General features: G+C 45.7%; 2 protein-coding genes and 1 pseudogene across 2 annotated transcripts; 1 reads left to right on the top strand and 2 right to left on the bottom strand.

The window, feature by feature from the left end:
- Positions 1-1,328: 1,328 nt before the first annotated feature.
- On the bottom strand, positions 1,329-2,946 carry LOC100832432 (embryonic protein DC-8). The gene is made up of 2 exons (XM_003565604.3): positions 1,984-2,946; positions 1,329-1,878 (listed from the first exon to the last, which is right to left on the bottom strand). The coding sequence occupies exons 1-2, from the start codon at positions 2,793-2,795 to the stop codon at positions 1,443-1,445; spliced, it is 1,248 nt and encodes a 415-aa protein (XP_003565652.1). The 5' UTR covers positions 2,796-2,946; the 3' UTR covers positions 1,329-1,442.
- A 2,663-nt stretch (positions 2,947-5,609) lies between these two features.
- On the bottom strand, positions 5,610-12,396 carry LOC100832125 (annotated as a pseudogene).
- Positions 12,397-14,187: 1,791 nt separating this feature from the next.
- Positions 14,188-19,592, top strand: LOC100824182 (mitochondrial import receptor subunit TOM40-1). The gene is made up of 11 exons (XM_003566999.4): positions 14,188-14,527; positions 14,628-14,709; positions 14,803-14,902; positions 15,018-15,113; positions 15,274-15,324; positions 15,896-15,961; positions 16,872-16,973; positions 17,556-17,624; positions 17,702-17,785; positions 18,090-18,185; positions 19,184-19,592. The coding sequence occupies exons 1-11, from the start codon at positions 14,311-14,313 to the stop codon at positions 19,235-19,237; spliced, it is 1,017 nt and encodes a 338-aa protein (XP_003567047.3). The 5' UTR covers positions 14,188-14,310; the 3' UTR covers positions 19,238-19,592.
- The last annotated feature ends 337 nt before the right edge of the window (positions 19,593-19,929 follow it).

Below are 19,929 nucleotides of genomic sequence, written 5' to 3'. Positions count from 1 at the left end.
TTTTCTTGGCCGGCGATCCTCTCCGACAACCTCACACGACCCTCCCTCCCTCCTCCTCCTCGTCCTCCGTGCAGGAAGACCTCCCCAGGGAACCTATGCGCATAGGAAAATTCGGTGATTTATTGCCCTGGATTTTCCACACACACACCCCCCCCCCCCCCCGCGTTGTCCAAACGAGCCCTAAAGGAAAAATTGTTGTTTTCTTATCCCCACTCGTTTGAATCAAATGAATTGTGCCCCTCAACATATCATTCTGCAATTTCCATGTTTTCCACATACTTACGTGATGAATCAAAGGCCCCTCCTATGCTCTTCCAATAGATCGAAGGGCCTAAGTGGGCATGGCATTTGGATTGCTCTTAACCAAGTTTGCATGCTTTGGTAAAGCTATTATTTATAGAGCAGGAATTAATTATGTGACCAAGAGCAGAATGTAAAACCTGATATGTTGTTAACCAGTTCGCATGCTTATGTTTTTAGAACTTGATTATTTAATATCTTCTTACAAATTGTGTGCTTTTAGATTTTTGGGATTTTTCTGAGACTTCTTGGTAATAGCTTTACCACAAAATGATTGAAAAATTGTTGTGAATACAAAGTTGATCGTCCAATATTTATCCGACACACTACATCCAGCCATCAGTTTTTGTGTGTGTTGATCATCTGACGTTGTGGAGAAAAAATATCGTGACGATTGTGAAGAAATATTGGATGAATATCCGATGCAAAAGGATGTAATACGCAGCAATTTCAATTTCACCGGACCAGGATTCCAAAGGAATTTATTAGCGTTGCGGATTTCGGAACGAAGGGAGTATTATAAAATTTATAAGTTGGTTTTCGTCTAATAATTTACAAATCTCGTTTATTTCCGAAATCCGCAATGCTTATTTCGGAACGAAGGGAGTATTATAACATTTATAAGTTATTTTTCGTCTAATAATTTACAAATCTTGTTTATTTCGGGCGGAGGAATTTACAAATCTCATGTCGTTTATTTCGGGTGGAGGAAGTACATATATTTTACAAGTAAGTACATATATTTTACAAGTTCGTTTTCATCCAATAATTTATCTCAGAGCTCGCATATTCGGGAGTGCCACGGCCGTGGATCAGAAATAATTCGTGGATCAGAAATAACTCAGGCATCCCGTGGGGATGCCGTTTTTTGCATCCCTAGAACGTGGATGTACGTGTTGTTCTTCTTGGACGTATAATTGTCTGCTTGCTTATTTTACTTGTTTATTTATTATTGTGAACCTACGTTCTAAAATTTGAGTTTACATTGTTCACTAGTCATACTGTCATTTGCAGTCTCAAGTCACCTATGACAGAAATCCGTTTCCTCTTATTCATTCGGAACAGAAGTTTTGCATTTCACACGACGCACACTGCTAAACGAAAACAAAAACAAAAGCGTAAATCGAGCGCTCTCGAGAGTCTCAGGCGTCGTTCCCCGCGGCGCGCGTCCTCGACGCCCACGGCATCCCCGTGCCTTCCTCTCCCATCTTGCCGACATCGTTGAACGCCTGGCCGGTCATGTGGTCGGCGGCTTTCACCCGCAGCATCACGTCGTCGTCCTCGTCGGCGCCGGCCCTTAGCGCCGTCTTCATGCCGGTGCCGGTGCCCTCCTCGCCCATCTTGCCGACGTCGTTGAACGCCGTCCCCGTCATCTGGTCCGCCGCCTTCACGCGCGTCATCACGTCGTCGTCCTCGTCGTGCGCCGTTGGCGGCGCCATTCCCTTCCTGCCGCCGGCGCCGCCGCGTGCCTCGGCGAGCTTGTGCTGAACCACGTCCGTCGGCATCGTCATCTTCTCCTTGAACGCCTCCGTCAGGCCCTGCGCCGAACCCAAGATGTTCTCCGTCGCCGACTTCGACCTGCAAATTTAACGTATTCATTCAATCATCTTACGGACGACGGAAGCTTAAGATTTTGAACAGCAGCGGCAGCTAGCTGGTGTAAATAATGGCGACTTGTTATACCTCTCCTCCTCTGGCGGCTCGTGCGCGCGCTGCCGCATCTCCTGGGCCTTCTCCGCGGCCCGCCGCCGCACTTCCTCGCCCTGCTGCCGCGCCGACTCGCTCGTCTCGCCCTTGCGTTCCTTGGCGTCCCCCGCCAGCGCTTGCCTGGCGTCCTCCTTCATCTCCACCACGTACTCCTTGGCGCCCTCCGCCTTGTCCCACGCCGCGTCCTTGGCGCTCTTCGCCGTCTCGGTCACCGTCTCCCCCGCGGCGCGCGCCTTCTCCGCCGCCGCGTCCGTGGTCTCCGCCGCCTTGCCCACGGCCGCGTCCTTGGTCTCCGCCGCCTTCTCCGCCGCGGCGTCCTTGGTCTCCGCGGCCTTGCGCATGGCCGCGTCCGCCGTCTCCCTCGCCTTCTCCGCCGCCGCGTCCTTGGTCTCCGCGGCCTTGCCCATGGCGGCCTCCGCCTTCTCGGCCGCGGCGTCCTTGGTCTCCTCGGCCTTGCCCATGGCCGCGTCCGCCGTCTCCCTCGCCTTCTCCTTCCCCTCCTCGGCCGTCCGCGCGGCGTAATCGCGGCCCTCGCCGAGCTTGTCCCCAGCGGCCCCCATGGCGCCAGCATCATGCCCGTGGGCAGCGGTGGTGGCGCCGCCGGTGCCGGAGAAGGTGTCGCGGACGGCGCCCAGCAACGACCGCGCGCTCTCCTGCACGGTGCTGAAGATGCCGGTCCGCCGTCCGGGGCTGATGGGCTGCTCGTGCCGGGCCGCGGCGAGCTCGTCGGCCGCCTTTTGTGCCGCGGCCTGCGCTCGCTCCTCGCGGCTACTCTGCGCGGACGCCATTGCCGGTTGCTGATCTAGATGCCGATGCTACAGTGGTGAACTGGTGGTGCGTGCGCTGATGCTGTATGTGTTCGTCAAGTTTGACAGAGTTGCTCTGTTTGCTTCTGTGGCCTTGTGCGAATGAAGGAGCACGGCGACGAGAGAGGCTTAATAGAGGGTGGCGACAGGGAAAAGGGCGCTGGGTTTCGTTCCCAAAAAAAAAGGGCGCTGGGTTTCTGGAAAGGGCGAGGCGGCGAGGCCGCGAGGGCGGTGACCCGAGACCGCCGCAGCGCGCGCCGCGTGTGAGGAGAGTGGACACGTATGCGTACGTGCACCGCTGCGTGGGGTGTTCTCGATTGTATACAAGCCGGCATGTGGATAAGCTCAGAAGTCACGACTCGCAAGAAATTCATTTTTCGTTGAGGTTTGAATGAACGGACGACAAACTCTAATTAAAACACACTCAAATTTCGTTTCCATGTGCCCGGTATGACTAGAGTTTATACAGTACAGTACAAAACAATATAACTACCCTAGCCCATTGAGTGATCTACCTGGGGCTATCGACATCATACGTTCTGTTAACATAGATTTCGCGGAATCTCCATTTTTCGCTTGACAAGAAAGAATTCCAGAAAATTACTCGGAAGGGAGGCTAGACTAATTTTATTTTATTTTGACCAAGAGAGAGGCTAGACTAATTGACCGAGGGAGACTCCATCTAACTACTATTTCGCATCCATCTAGCAAATCCGCGTGAGTGAAGCACACTTCACTCAGCCTAAAAAAAACCTTCACTTTGTAGTCAAGGGGAAGCTCTCTGATGAACGCTCAGGTGGCGTTTAGGTGGTTGGTTTCTTGTGGTAGAACCAGCCCATACAGATTCAAGTCTCCGACTTGACATGGGTGCTCGTATTTTTCTGAATTTATTTCAGAAACTACCCGGCGTTGTGATTTCAGTGAGAGTAATGTACACGTCAACTACGATGTGTGTGTGCTGACTTCGTCAATCTCAAAATGATGTGCCGGACCAGTCTCTTGTACATGAAAAAAAAGATGATTGAAATGTGATTTTAAAGTCACAAGAATTTCAATCCTTAGAATTTCAATGATGTCTAGAATCCTTCTTAGAATAGGTCAATTTGGTCACAATCCTTAAAAATCTAGTATCTCTCTGATTACTATGAATGAATGCAACACATGAAGGGCTGGAGTCCTATAAAAATCCTTTAGGATTTTCTCAAAATGAATGAGCACTAAATGTGAAACAAAATCTATTGCGTTCTCGGACAAGTAACCCTGCAAGATGCGGCTTAACTTTTGTGGTTTTCGCATAAACCTTGCTACTTTGTTGGGTTTATGTTGCTACTCCGAATCTTTTTTCTTCGACAATTGTTTGGCTGAATCCCAACACGGCTCGTATCGTCCGCCATCCGTGTGCCTCACGAATCTCGATGCAGAAGAGAGAGAGGGAGACATGCAGAACACACGCGTGCGGCCGCCGCCCATAACATGCCACCGCCTACCATGAGTGCCGCCCTTATGCATCTCATATGTGAGCGGCGCATATGCGTGTGCCACACCACCGGAGGCCACTGCCAGATGTCGTGGCCACCCCGATGTCGCTGCCACCCCTAAAGCCGAGGGGCTCTATCGCCCTGGCCGACGCAACCCGCCGTCCTCGCCACTGTTGAAGGAGATGCAAGAGATGTGTTTCTTGCGTTTGATTGGAGCACGAATCTTGATGAAGAAATGTATGGATAGAGACACGAGGTGTAATGCGTCGAGTTAGGAAAATCTTCTCTCTTTTGTTATGGAGTTATAAGCGTGCCATCTGATCTCACGCGACCGAAAATACATATTCTGGATCGATCATTTTTTTTAAGTATTCATTATATTTCCTCTGCGCTACCTGAAAAACAATGTTCTCTTTTACTAACCTGAAAGAAGGTTCTGTTTGTTCTTTGTACTTGGCGTTTAAGTTTTGTGTATAGGAGGAATTGAGTCTTTCTTTTGTGGTGGTCTTTTGTTTTGTTTTTCTATTTCTTTTATATTCTCGTTTATATATTATGTGTGTTATATTGTATTCCAATTTGAAAGATTGATTAGTTTTTTCAAAGAGAAAATCTAATTGATTGATACACGTGTGGCACACTAGAATACATATGCATCAATTCGCATACGTTGAGAGCACAAATTTTGATGTATGGGAGCTAGATTTCAACCAGCAGACAAACATGAAGGCTGACGTGTACAGTAAAAACTCACATCCAATGTAATTTGCAAACAATCATCCAGTAACGGTCGAGAATACACAATTAAGATGAAAGGTTACATTCATGAGGAATTAGACTGACAGGCTCCCTTGTCGTTCGGACCGTGCCATGCTAGAAGTCACTGGCATGTGGGGTCGGAACGGCACGGTCCCAATGTCATCAGAGCTCTCTCCATTCTGGAGTCACATGACAACGACAAATCTATTTGCATTGTGATTTATTCCTTGCTATCCAAACGCTATGTATTTCACATGTTTCCGGAACAAAGCGGAAAAAACAAAAACAGAAATCATTTTCTAATTAGTTTATTCTGTATCTTGTACTAAAACATAATACTCTTAATTGAATCATCACAATTTATCTTTCTTCTATATAATTGTATAGAAGCCTTCAAAAAAATTGTATAGAAGGTTTATGTATGCGACAAGGACATATAACATCGAAAAATACACATACAGATCAATCAGATTGAAAGTCGTAGTGTAAACATCACTCAGTGCTAGTCTTCTTCCGTTTGCATCCGGAGGCCCGCCTGACGAGTAGCCTTGGGCCGTGTGTTCTAACGGGAGCAGACCCTCGCCTCTTTGTACACCTTACCCGGCCGTTCCGGCGTGCAGTGCGAGTGGTCGGAGCAGACGCAAAGCCCCTCGATAGCGCAGCGCTTCCCGAAGATGACCGGGCTCCCTTTGATGCCAAGCACCTGGTCGCTCCACTCGCTGGAGAAGATCTCATCGGGGTCGTAGCTGCGCTTCACCTTCAGGAACTTGCCGGCATTCGGGTACATGCCAATTGCGCCATTGAAAGCAAAATTGCGATTCTTGCCCCAATGCGGGACAGCGCCGTACTTGAGCAACGCCATTTGCTCGAGCTCGTCGACCACGTCGGAGTGCGCACGGGGCTCGCCCTCGGTGTGACTCCGGTAGTAGGTGACATCGAAGTCGATCGAGTCCTCCGACTTGCCGAGGTAGGCGCTGGAGGCCCTGATGTAGCGGAGGAGCACGCCCAACTTGGCGTCAATGCTACAGAAGGCGTGCGGCTTGAGGTCACGGAGCTGCTGCATGTCGGAGATGAATGCTGACACGTTAGAGAGAGCGATGCTGAAGCCGGAGCTGTGGAAGAAGAGCCCAGGGATACGAGGGTCCCACGGACAGGAGGTGTTGATCATCCCGTCCCGTCGACTGCTGATGCATGTGCCGGACGCCTGGATGCGATGCTGGAACCCAACGACAGGGTACTCCGTGAAGGAATTGTCATCGTTGGCGAAGCCATATGCTTGTGACTCGAACGCCAACGCCAGTGCTCGCGACGCCTGGCACCGGGTGATGTCATCTCCGCCCTTCTCCTGAAGCTCCTCTGTGGCTCTGATGGCAATGAGCCCGAGTGTCGGGTTCGAGCGAAAGCCGAGGTAGTCATTGAGGCCATTGCCCTGTGACGTGACAACGACTCGGTTGTCCTTGTGGTAGATGACTTTTCTTTGTGCTCAGGCAACCACGCCATGTCGCCGAACTCGTAGAGACGGCCCCACATGGTTGCTTGCTCCGCTAGGTCCGAGTCGTCGCGCTTCAGGAATGTCACTGACCGTTTGAACATCGGCTGCAAGGCCTGTGTAACCTGTGCATCCACAACCAAAATCAATATTTTTTAGAAAAAATTAATTAAGGAAAATTACGTTCTTTGCACTAGTCATTGGTCAAACTTTTGTATTAATCAAACTAAATATGCCAACCTTTTGTGAAAAGAGGGAGCATTTCAGCATGTTTCACTCACTTTGGTTTCACTACTCACTTTGGTTTCACTACAATTTCACTTCTGCGTCAGATTTTACAAGGGTTTTACTCTAGTCTCTAGTGTCACTCTAAGAAAATATAATACGACAAACACACAACAACTGCAATGTGGTCATGTGGATAGTATATTACTAGAACCTATGTGGTGCCGATTAACATAATAAAGAGTTGTATGCAGATTTCTCAAATTTCACTTGGTTTTCCGTGTTGTTGCACTCTTGTGTCATATCAACAGGAACTCACTCTTGTATCACTTTAGTTTGGGGACACAGACGAATGGCACCCGAGCTTCTCGACACACTCCATCTGGACCGTTTGGTTCTCTATCGAGGGCGGCCCTATTTAGCCCAGAAAAGTGGTGGACATGATGTATTTCGGTCAGAATGGCCCATGTGGCGGTATTATATCGAGCGTTTATACTGGGCCAAACATGTCGTGCAGATGTGCCGGTCCATCTAGATGGGCAGACATGTTCCATCGTCCAGGGGGTTCGGAACACATGGGCCGGTAGGTGCAGGGGATCCGTGTCCAAATCAAATGCTTATCAGGTGGGCCGCTTCCTTCCCACCCGATACAGTCCCCTCAACTACACCCCAACCCACCCCTCGACCCTGATACAGTCAACAGCACCTCGCCGCGGCCTCTCCTCCTGCAGCGTGATCCTGCCGCCGCCGACCTTGGGTTCCCGCCACAGCCTCCCCGTGTAGATCCGTCGCCGCAGCATCGTCTGGAATTGAGCGGCGCGGCGAATCTCGACCTCAACACGCAGCCGTCGGGTGAAGCTCGGGGTAACGGCTGCCATGGCCACCACGGTCTCCATAGGTCCACGTCGACGACGATGTATACGCCATCATGGCCGCCACAGGCTTGAGTATGCCGATGCCGAAGCCGACGAGCAGGAGCTCACCATGGCCACCACTGTCATCCGCCCCTCCGTCGCGTCCCCTCCGCTGCGGCTAGCGCCCCCCTCCTCCTCTGGCTACTGCTGCTGCTGAGGCGGCGGCATTGTACTACGGCGACGACAAGCTCGAGGAAAGGGATGATGACTTGGAGGCTCACGACGAGATGCAGGTCGTTCAACGCCGCCTCGTCCTTCTCCGGGGAATTTCCTCGCCCCAGTATAAATTATGTGGAAATTCCTCGCTGTCTTGCCACGGGACGCGGACGAGGGCGACGGACGGCGCGTGCCTCGGCAGCGACGAGATCTCTCGATGTGGAGCATCCCTCCTCGAGGGCCTTGGTCTCGATGGCAGTGCCGTACTCGTCGCCTCGTCGGGGCCGCAGACTATTGAGCGCTGCCTTGCCAGCGGCATCGAGGCAGGCACTGTCGTCTATGCCGTCGTTGAGATGACAACGTCGTAGACCAGCATGGACCTCGCCGGCGCCGAGATGAACGCCGCCGTGCACGTGCTCCAAAGCAACCTGAGGTGCTCCAGACTTTCGCCATGCCCGCATGCTCCTAATGTTCCAGATTCTTTTTTTTTGCGTGTGTGGGTATAATGCTCCAGATTCCTTCATGGAGGATGTGCAATTGTGCATCTTTCGCCATGTCCAAATTTTTGGAGACGTTTTTAATTCCTTCTGTTCCAGAGATCTGTTTTTTCCTAATTATCGTCTAACTAAATGGTGTGCGCATGCAAACCATGTTGCTGGGTTTCTTAATTTCCTTTTTGAATTCCATTGCTCACGAATTTTCTATGGAAATCATTGTTTCAGATACTCTTGTAGTCTTGTTCAGAGTTTTGCTATTGATTTCAATCTAATCCGGCTTGTATGTGCGGATTTTTCTAGTTTTCATGCCTAAATGATGGCGCGCAAATGCAAAGCATGTTATGATGGGTAATTACGATAAGCTGATCAGAACATGGACTAACCTGTTTGTTTCTTCGATTGTTTAGCCGACCAGGAATTGTGAATCACAATTCACAAACTGGCCAGTAATTCTTTAGATGATTAATTTCATGGAAATCTGATTGCCTCTTCTAGACTTGGCTTCATAATTTGTTCCTTTTTTATTTGGGATTAGTGTGCAGCACACGGGGTAGTAGTAATTTTGTGGTTATTGAGTCTCACAAGTTTGAACTTTCGAATTGATCTGGAAAGAGGAGAGAAAAATTTCAGTACATTTTTTTTCCTGGATTCTCAGCTGAGCCTCGACTTACCTCTTTCTTTGATTGTTTAGCAACTAGGAAATTGGAATCACAACTGGTCGATTTATTTTGATAGCCAGTGATTTTTTAGCTGATTAATTTCAGTACTCCATATTACATTTTTGAATCTGGAGTGAGGAGAGAAAAAATTCAGTACTCTGTAGTACATTTTTGTACGGGGATTCTCAGTTGAACATGGGCTAACCTGTTTCTTCGACTGTTTAGCAGACCAGGAATTTGGAATAAAAAACTGGTCAATTTTTTTTCTGATAGGCCAGTGATTTTTTAGCTGATTATTTTCATGGGGATCTGCATGACTCTTCTAGAATTGGCTTCATAATTTGGTTTATTTGTTCTTGATCTGGATTCCTGTGTGCAGATGCAGAATACGGGGTAGTAGTAATTTTGTGGTAATTGAGTCTCACAAGTCTGAACTTTTGAATCTGGACTGTAGTCCTGGGTAGATAGTCGAAGTTAATAACGACAGTGGAAAATTTGAAGAGCTTCCTTGGCTGACAAGTTAACCTATCGATGAAGTGAGTTAGGCGTGGTAACAGACTTGTCGGGGTATGAACTGAGGGGGTACGGGGTGCAGGTCAATGATGACAGTAAAATGCCCTCATGAATTAGTTTGCACAAGTGAAAGCTTTTCGTTTCGTGAATAATTAAGACATCGAGAACTTTGGATGAGCAAAATTTCATTCGTGATATGATTTGAAACAAATTGACCAGATTAAACTATTTAGATTCAAACATCCGGGCGCTTCCTCGTCGATGGTTTTCTGCCAGGCCCAACTTGTTCTGTTGGCAGCAAGCCAAAAGTTGAGACGTCAAAATTTCACCAAAATTGAACGATTTGCGGACATGCTTTGACAAAATCTGAAGAGAAATATAATTTGTACCTGCAAAACTCCAAACATGGCAATGATCTGACAAGATTGTCAAAGATTTTAGAAACTAATGTAATGTAACTTTAAGAATTGGCCTATGTTGTTCTAAAACCAGATTGTAGTCAAGGTAAGTTGAATACAAATTAATGCCAGATTGTAATCAAAATGTTTCACTTGGAGCTATTCCTGTTCAAAATTTTGTTTTTTATATCGATCCAATCCAGATTTTTTTTGCAAATTTTCTAGTTTTTTAGTTTTAATGCCTGACTACTGATGGCGCACTCATGCAAAGCATGTCATGGGGTAATCAGAATAAGCTTTTTTTTTAGCATAGGGTAATTAGGATAAAGCTGATCAGAACATAACATGCACTATGTTCCTGTTCGACCTCACGTCCATGTGGCCCGACCAGGCAGAAACAAGTTGTTCCATTTTGAACTTCTTCAGTTACTTTGATTTGAGGGGAACAGCTAGAACCTGGAATGGGATTTCTATATTTGTGCATTGTTCGTTCAAATTTTCAGTTAAAAAACCACATGAAGTTCTTTTAGTTTTGCATTTGTTGACTATTTTGTGTAAATTTATTGACTAATGGTAAGGGGGCGCTTCTTGGGGGCCACGGTGGTTATGAAAATGGAAAACGAAAGACGAAAGAGAGGTTGGATGGATGCGTGCTGTGCAGACGGGTTGAGTCGATGTGGTTCAATATATAGTACGGGGGAGCTAGTGGACAGTTGGTCGTTGAGCAAGGCATTAATACACTCCAAGCAAAAAGATTAAATTTTTTCTTGGGTGGCAAGACAGCTTCGTGGCTTGTTGCTATAGGTCAAATGTATGTGCACCCTTTTCACACGACCCGCTGCTGAGATTTGAATTGTTGCGTGTGGTAAGACTTTCTCGGTCAACCAATGATGTATAAACTGGTCAGAAACGGAGCCCGGTAATGTTAAAGCTCATAGCTAGCAATGATAGCTGGAGTTGAATTTTGAAAAGAAAAAAAGTACGTACTTGTCTCCCCCGGCCAAGAAGACCTAAACATGTTTTAAAATTTGGACATATTTGCAGGCCTTACAAGGATGCCTAAACCTCAAATCAGAAAGATTGCGAGTCGCTTGTGTGCAACTGGGATATAACATTTCTACTCAAGTGGTTTAGTTTTTTTTTAGGGAAATTTCGTGGTTTAGCTGCTTCCATGAATTGAATGGAACCCTGATGGCATATTGTTCGCGTGCAAAATCAAATCTCGGACCATCTCGGCCGATCTGTCCACACAGTTAAATTTAAATTCGTCTCATATAGGACATTTGTTATTGTTGGTCCACGTTAGCTTTTTATTTTTATCTGAGAAAATTGGTCCGTGTTAGCTGTTAAATTTAAATTCGTCACATATGTGACCAGTTGTTAAAGTTGGTCCATGTTGCTTAACAATGTGAACTTGAACTTGGGCCACGGAACTGTTGGTCCATTTTGCTTGCCAGCTGGATCTTGGCCCGTCTCCCTCTTGGTCCGTCTCCCTCTTGGTCCATCTCGTTGATCCTGTCACGCATGTGCAACGAGATGGAACACTTGTTCTCTTGTTTCCTGGACCAACTTCACTCTGTAAGCTGGACCAAAACGACCGTTGCGAAAATCAATATACATGCTTTATACGCTTTGGCCCGCGAAATAATACGAGGGAGGGCCTGCTTGTGTGGAAAGCGATCGATCCTGGACCGGCCGAGATAGCGTGCGGCATGACGCACGAGCGTCGTTCGGCATTATCGCCTATAGGTGCAGTAAACACACTTTACACAATGAATGCAAACATGGAAGCAATGCAACAGCCAAATACATTTGTTGAGCCACGTAGTTACCTGGGAGACAGCGCCGAGGACGCCGAGGGAGACCTTGGCCGCGTCAAGTTCAGGATCGCCGACGCCGAGCTCCCTCACCATGACGAACCCTTTGTCCGCCGGCGCCGGCGTCACGATCCTCATCCCGACCACGTACTCGTGCACGGCGCTGCCCTTGCCCCACAACGAGCTCCCGTGCGCCCCCGTGGCCAGCAGGCCACCGATGGTGAGCCCGTACCAGCAGGGCGAGTGCGGCAACGCGAGCCCCGCATCGGCGGCCGCCCAGATCAAGTCCCGGAGCACCATGCCGCTCTCCACGGTCATGAGCATCTTCTCGCGGTCGACGCTCACCGTCCGGTTGAGCCGCTCCGTGCTTATGAGCGCGCCGTCGCCGCGGCCGGCGCCGGGGCAGGCTAGCTTGGGGAAGCTGTGGGAGTGCCCCGTGGCCACCTTGACCTTGCGCTTGGCGGCGGCCGCGACCAGCTCGCCCTCGGTGCGTGGGAAGGTGATGCTGGCCGCGCGGCAGATTGTCCGGTCAGGGAAGGAGCCGTAAGCGTTGGTGACCGTGCAGTCGTACGTGCCACCGCGGGCACACGCCACCGGGTCCGGCGGAGGGCTAGCGACGGAGCCGGATAGGCTGAGGAGGAAGAGCCCCAGGAGGAGAACCATAGGCGTTCCACCTTCCATTGCTCTCTCTGGTTCTTCCAAACCAGCTAATTAATGCACGCGAGCGCCAACTGCTGGCTCTTGTAGCCACGATTATAAGGCGTTGATGGTCAAGGTCACGGCATCGGCATGCACACATTCCTTTCTCTTGTTTAATAACTGGGCACGTTCTCTGTCGACCTCGATCGATCGTTCGCGTCCCATCGTGAAAAAGTCAAACGTGCAGGGTCAAAATGCGCTGTACACGTCTGCACATGCCCAGGCCTTGGATGTAGTCTCATACGGAGTACAATCAATCCATAGTGGTTTATCACCAAGTCCAATTAGTCACTACTACTACGAGATCGTGTTTCACTCGACGGAGTAAAACTCTTGCCTCCGACGCGTAATATTTCAATGACAATAGTGTTTTCAGGGTATTACTCTCCAAATGCAAAAATACTGCTCCCTCCCTCCCATATTAAGTGACACAAATTTGTCTAAAAATGGACATAGATGCTAAAATACGTCTAAATACATGTAATATTTCGTCACTTAATATGGGATGGAGGAAGTAGAAAATCTCGAATGAGCTGTTTGGTATGCATGGATGCTAGGGGATAATCCTCAGACTACCCACACAAAACACCTCATTTTCGTATCAATTTCTCATAATAGTGTTTTGTGGAATGGGTTTTGGAAGTATTGGGTAACACCTAAAATACCTATTCACTAGTGACTAAAAAATATACAATAATGGTGAACTGAGCCTAACTGAAGTGGTCTGGTTACTTGTGGTGGAATCAGCGCACACAGTTTTAAGTCTCAGATTTGACGTGGGTGTCACATTTCCCTGGTTTATTTCAGAATTTAACCGGCGTCATTCTTTCAGTGGTAGGTGACGTGCCCATCAACAACGAGGCATCTGCACTGACTTCGACATGATCTGCCGGCTTAGTCTTTTGAAGGTGCTCATAGGGGTAGTCTGTGCGTGTGTGCGTTCGTAGGGATGAGTGTACGCGCGTGTTGTGAGGTTCTGTGTTTGTACTGTTCCTAAAAAAAATACAATAATGACAAGCAAGGTAGGGCGAGAAACCACCATCAAATACTTATGGGTGTCTGCACAAGTACTCGAAGACCACAACCGTGGTGAGTCACCTTGGTTGAAAAAAAACATGCACAAAAAAGCTCACCTTGTGATGGAAGAAGATAGACGGGTTAGGCTTTAGAATTTAGTGTGTCCACACTATTATGATTCCATAGTGAAAGTAATCCCATAGGAATTGAGTATTAATCCCAATAGGAATTGAGTGATGGGAGCCTCGATTTGTTCCTCTTAAGCTCTGTTCAGTTGATCCCACCTAGGTGGAGATTGAGAGGGAATGATGGGCCTGCATGTCAATTTCTCCTCAATCCTTCTCGATATACTTCAATACCTGTATGAAATTCTATAACCGGACAAAACTCTAGGGGGCGATTCCCTTGAAACCTAATGAGGCCTCAATGCATACAGTATCAGAACATAAATCGCGATTTTCGTGTCTGATCCCACTGCGTAGGTATTCGATTACATACTTAAATATTCAAACGATATTTCGATTTATAGTTGTATTCCGTTCCATAATACCACCTCTACATGGTATTTATATCAAACTAAACAAGTTGCGAAGGCATTATTCGACCCGTTCCAAACTGGAAGAGTAACCGAGGATTTACCGCAACTTGAAGCACAAGATGGTAAAGCACGCACCGGATTAGGCAGGTCTTCGCAACACGAATCTCGAGGCAAATCCAGCCATAGAACCCGCCGCCCGTCCACGCAGCAGCAGAAAACCCTCCTAAAACCCCTACCTCCCTGTTCTCTCCCCCGCCGACGGCGCAGCCAAAACTCGCACGACCTACCCAGCCCCAAATCACGCGAACGACGATCACGCCGCCGCCGCTGCCGCTGCCGCCATGGGTTCTTCCGTCAGCCACGCGGCTGCTCCTCCTCCCCCACCTCCCGGCTATTCGGCCCCTGCTCCCGCCTATACGGCCCCTCCCCCCTACGCCGCGGTGAACGACCCGCTGTTGATGCCGCAGGCGGAGGCCAAGGAGGAGGAGGAGGAGAAGGTGGACTACCTGAACCTCCGCTGCCCTGTCCCCTACGAGGAGATCCAGCGAGAGGCCTTCAGTAAGACGCCAGCACCCCTCTCCCTACCTTATACTATGTGTGTGCCACCGCCAAATCGAATCGACTGTTAATGCTGCGATCTTCATGTTGTTCGTTGCAGTGGCGCTAAAACCGGAGCTGTTCGACGGGTTTCGGTTCGATTTGAACAAAGTGTTCGGTGAAAAATTCGCTTTGAACCATAGGTACTCTGCCGAACGTCCAATGTTTCTTTCCTTTGTAAACTGGTAGCAACCATCTGGCTAAATTATTATGATTCTTGTGCATTATTGTACCAGTCTGTCCATGGGATCCCTGGAGATCCCGTCGCAGGGAGCTGATGTGATCAAAGTTCCTACCTCTAGTTACGAGTTTGGAGCCAGCTTTGTTGATCCCAAGGTCATATTTTCTCAGGAACGCCCCCCCCCCCCCCCCCCGTTTTTGGCTCACTTCATGCCTTTCTATGTTTTTTATTTTTTTATTATCTGAATATCTGAATGTTTTTCCTCCTTAGGTGATGCTTATCGGTAGGATCTCGCAAGACGGAAGGCTGAATGCACGTGTCAAGTACGATCTCCCAAGCGGTTTTTGCTTAAAGATAAATGCTCAGGTGATTGATTTGGTGCCATTGGTCAAATATGAGCTTGCTCTCCTTCTCTATCAATATAAAAGGCAAAACTTTTGCCTTATGTGAGCTTGCTCCACAAAATGTAGAGGAAATAGTGATACATTTGAAATTCTCTTGGTTAACTTATGTTTCGTTTTGGCAGTTGACAAACGAGCCCCATTACTCCCAAGGCATGGGTACTCTTGATTACAAGGTCAGTCTCTTTCTTAGCATTTAATTCCTGATTCTTCAACAAGTCTTTATTTCATCATTTTATTTGATGGGCAGCCTCATGCTGCTGGTAAGATGCTTTTGCCTGTAGAGCCCAATTACTTCATCACTATTGCTCTTAATCGATGGTATTGTGGACTCGCTGTTCTTATGAATTTGGAATCTGTCAAAGAAATACAAGTTCTTTCTTTCTTTCTAACCTGTGCTGCATCTTGAGTTCTCCCTTTCCTCATTTCTATGAGGAATTCGGTCTACCAAAATCCTGTAGAGTAGACGTACATCAGTTTTTTCTTTGTTCTTGCCTTTATGCATTTGGTTTTGTTGTGTTCGAGAAAAAAAATGTTTTTTGAGGTAGATGCTAATAACTGCACAGGTTATTGGTTGTTTATCTGATGTTGTTCCGTAGAAAAGAAAAGAATATAAGTTGTTAGGTTTTTCATGTCTAATATCATCTTGAAGAATTCATTCTGTTCTATCCGATGCAATCTTAATTCGTGTAATTAATTTAGATATTTTATATCTGCATGATTCTGTTTCTTATTTTGCTATTCCAGGGCAAGGACTCTAGATCCCAATTTCAATTTGGGAATAATGGCTTCTTTGGTGGGAACTACATCCAGGTACTCGTTTGAAGTAATGCAATCATTTATGTTAAAGCATATACAAGCCATTGAATGGCAGGAGCTAATTGCTGCACTTTGAGTGTTTCTAACAAAAAAATTGCTGCACTTTGATATCATGCAAAGTCTTTAATGCTCACTTCTACCTATTTGATGGTAATACACTATTATTGGTCTTTGGTGATTACATTTGGAAATACAGTTCAGTTTAAAAAATACTCCCTCTGTCTCATATTAGGTGTCGCAACTGTCTAGATACGCATGTACATACACACTAAAATGCGTCTAGAGATATGCATATATAGACAAAATTGCGACACTTAATATGGGACGGAGGTAGTAATAGAATGTTTGGTGTGATGTTTTTTCCACTTATATAAAAACATGAACCTACAGAGTCTAGTACAATTTAATCTACTGAGAAAAACTAGCACTTAGTTTCAGAATTGCTGCTTCCAACTTAAATTTGGACAATTCTTAGTGTCGTTCTATTGCACAAATGAAGACTCGGGATAAAAGATAAAGATCTTACTTTGTTTTTGTTTGCTCAAAATTTATATGGACAAAGAAACTTGGTATTCATATTAAGCAGAGTCAAACATGTCTCCATGCCAAATACAGCCTAATAACTTGGTGCAGTAATCATAAAATACCATAACAAACTTTAGTTAAGCAAGTAAATGAAGAAGTGCTTTCCCCACTGGTTTGTTGGATAGACTAGACTACAGAAGACTTGCATAGTTCTTGCCTCTATATCCCCTGCTTGAGTTTATGGTTCAAAAGAGAAGACTGTTCTGCTCATACTTTCATCAATTTAACATACAAATGAAGAGTTTAAAGAGAGAAATTGATGTTTTGTTCTATCATTTGGACATGGATCATAAGAAAATATTTTCTTTATCTATTTCAGAGTGTCACGAAGAACCTCTCCTTGGGAACTGAGGCTTTTTGGCTTGGAGAGCAAAGGAAATCAGGAGTTGGTTTTCTTGCTAGATACGACACCAAGAAAATGGTAAGTTTGTTTCTACTCATTAAAATGTCCATAACTGTGATTCTGTATTAAGTCATTTGGACTTGAAACTGCATTTGGGAATTGTGTAACCAGTAGTTCAGACCAAACTGTGAGAAATGCCATGCTACATTGGTACCCAACAACATTTAGTTCAGATTGCTCTTTTTTGGAAGAAAATGTGCTGAGTTTGGCGATTCTAGGCCCTTGAATTATCTGATCTAAGATGGCAGTACATTTCTCCAATATGTATGGCAAAATGTTTTCCAGAATTTTACCTTGCTAATATGCATTGTGCCATAGTTGTGATACTATGTTTTGGGAAGGGTTCAAGGTTTCAATCATGTCATGTATATTGTTAAATCAAGTTTTTTTCATGTGATTGGCAAATTGTTTGAGGTATTTTCAGCCTTCGCAAAGCCATTCTTTCTCACTCAATAAATTGTAACAAGATGTGCTAGTACCATTTTTAGTATTACTTTAACTTTATTAATGGCAACTTATGGTGGATTTGGATAGACAACAACATAAAAAACTGGAATATTTTATAGTCATCTGATAGAGTCATGAAACTAACATTTTCAGGTTGCAACTGGACAAATTGCAAGCACTGGTGTGATTTCACTGAGTTATGTTCAGAAAGTATCTGACAAGGTCACATTTCTGTCATAGCATTTTGAAGACTCTTTCTCTTTATTATCTTCTTCATATCCATAAGCTTCTTTATGCAGGTTTCTCTTGCGACTGATTTCATGTACAATCATATGTCAAGAGACGTAACAGCAAGTGTCGGTTATGACTATATCCTGAGACAGGTATGCATTGATAGTTTGTTTGACATATTTGTTTCCCTTGCATCTGACTTCATGTACAATCAGGTATACCATGAGAGTTGTCATCTTTGGTATGCATTAATTGCCTCGGCAGTGTACTAGAAGTCTAGAATATAAAAGTAACTGCAAAACTTGCAGTAACAAAAAGTTACATTCCATCTTTAAAATATATATTTCCTTTTTGTGAAAAAATATATTTTTAGTGAATTGTTTTGGTTTTTTATTACTTGTCTTTGAGTTACAACTGAGAAGCTAAATGAATGTATACTGTTGCTTAACATTGCAGAGTCGCTTGAGGGGAAAGTTGGATACCAATGGTGTAGTTTCTTCTCTATTGGAGGAGCAAATGGCTCCAGGCCTCAATTTTATTCTTTCTGCAGAGGTCAGCTTACATCACCGCTTTTGCTATTCTATACAATGACCAAACCTGTTATTGATATACTGCTGCCCCTTTTTGAAAATGTTCTATCAGAATTAAGCCTCAAGTGTTAATTAGTTTACTAGAAGCAAAGTTACCCAGATTTGTGATTCGGATATGTCAATAAACCATTTCTGAAAACACCTTGTTAAGCATATATGTATGTACATAGGGTTGATTACCTTACGGGCATCATGGAGCCCAGTGATATTGATAAATGCAATTCTGCTCCCTGCCAATGTGGCTACATACTCGCTCAATTGATCACTTCATTTGTCTATAAATAATTATCACCACATTTCTCAGTGACCAGTTTTCCAGCTTGGCCTCATTGGTCAGCTAAGAGTAAGGCTTCCTCCAGTTAGTAAGGTTATTTTCGTCTAAAGTTAATTCCGTTCCCTTAGTAAATGATCACTAGTCAGCTGGAGTAGAGTTAACTAAACTAGCACTGTCCTTGTGTTGCCACGGACTAGAAAAATACATTGTTAAAAAGTGAGTTAGTAGGATCAGATAGATATGTACTGATTTGGTGTATTAGGGTTAACTGGTTAGGAGATTTTTCCAATGGTTTTTGCATCATACAACTCATGTATATCTGTCTGATACACAAATTTTGAGTATCATGTCATCATGACAAAGATTGAAATTTGTAGCATACTATGTGATTTAAGATTTCTACGGAGTAGTTTACTGCTCATTCAATATCCGTCGTATGCACAAGTTTTGAGTTGTATGGTCGTCATCTAGGCAGAGCTAGACTAAAATTCATAGTATGATACTTGTGATTTAAGATAACAATAGAACAATAGCAAAAGAAAAGAATGCTACATTTTCTGCAAATGTAATTTTAACACGGCAGAGTTTGGCATTTTAGAAAGCTTCCGAGTAACCGTCTGTGTGTATCTGTGCCATGATGCAATTTTGCCGCGGAATGACTGATTTTATTCAACAATCTTGTGCAGGTCGATCACTGGAAGAAAGATTACAAATTTGGGTTTGGCCTGACCTTTGGATAGTAAGATAACAGGTGGAATTTTTTAAGGGAGGCATGCACTATTATAGCGCATTTGTCGATAAGAATCAGACGTCATTGGTTTTGCTTCCATTTTGTTTTGTGCTATTGATTTGGCTGCTGTGCCCTCTGGCCAATGGAAAGGGGCCTCACTGTAACCAGGTTCTTCACTTTTCGAAACGATCGGCGCCTAGATTAAATTTAGTTATGCGCTCAAGTTTGACGGGAACACGCTCCCTGAAATATTCGTTCTATCCAACCATACCAATTTGTGTATTTACAGGGGATGCATGTACTATAGCGGCTGGCACCGAGATATGTGTTGTGTTTGGAAAAAATGGATGTTTTTTTCCGAGAAATCTTTTCTTGAGCTCGAGTTTGCATTTATCACTTCTTTTCCGATCCGGCGAATGAATGACTGAGTAAAGACTTTCCTCTTTGTTTGCCCTCGAGGAGCAACATTTTACAATGGATCAAAGAACTAGACCAAGGCACTTGTTCACATGGCTTTCGAGCCGAGCTTAGAATCAATCTGATGGATTTGATAGATCTGGAAGTTACCAGGGGGTCCAGAATCATACAGGCGCGCGCTTTTCACTTTGTAAAGAATATTTTGTTCTGTTGTACTTCTGAAAAGAGTATTCTGTTGAAAAGGGTGGGGTGAGCGGAGGAGGCGGGATTGCCGAAGGGAGCGTT

Source organism: Brachypodium distachyon, chromosome 2 (assembly GCF_000005505.3).
Source record: "Brachypodium distachyon strain Bd21 chromosome 2, Brachypodium_distachyon_v3.0, whole genome shotgun sequence".
NCBI lineage: Eukaryota > Viridiplantae > Streptophyta > Magnoliopsida > Poales > Poaceae > Brachypodium > Brachypodium distachyon.
Note: the sequence above shows the minus strand (reverse complement) of the source record. Positions and strands in the feature narration are given on the sequence as shown.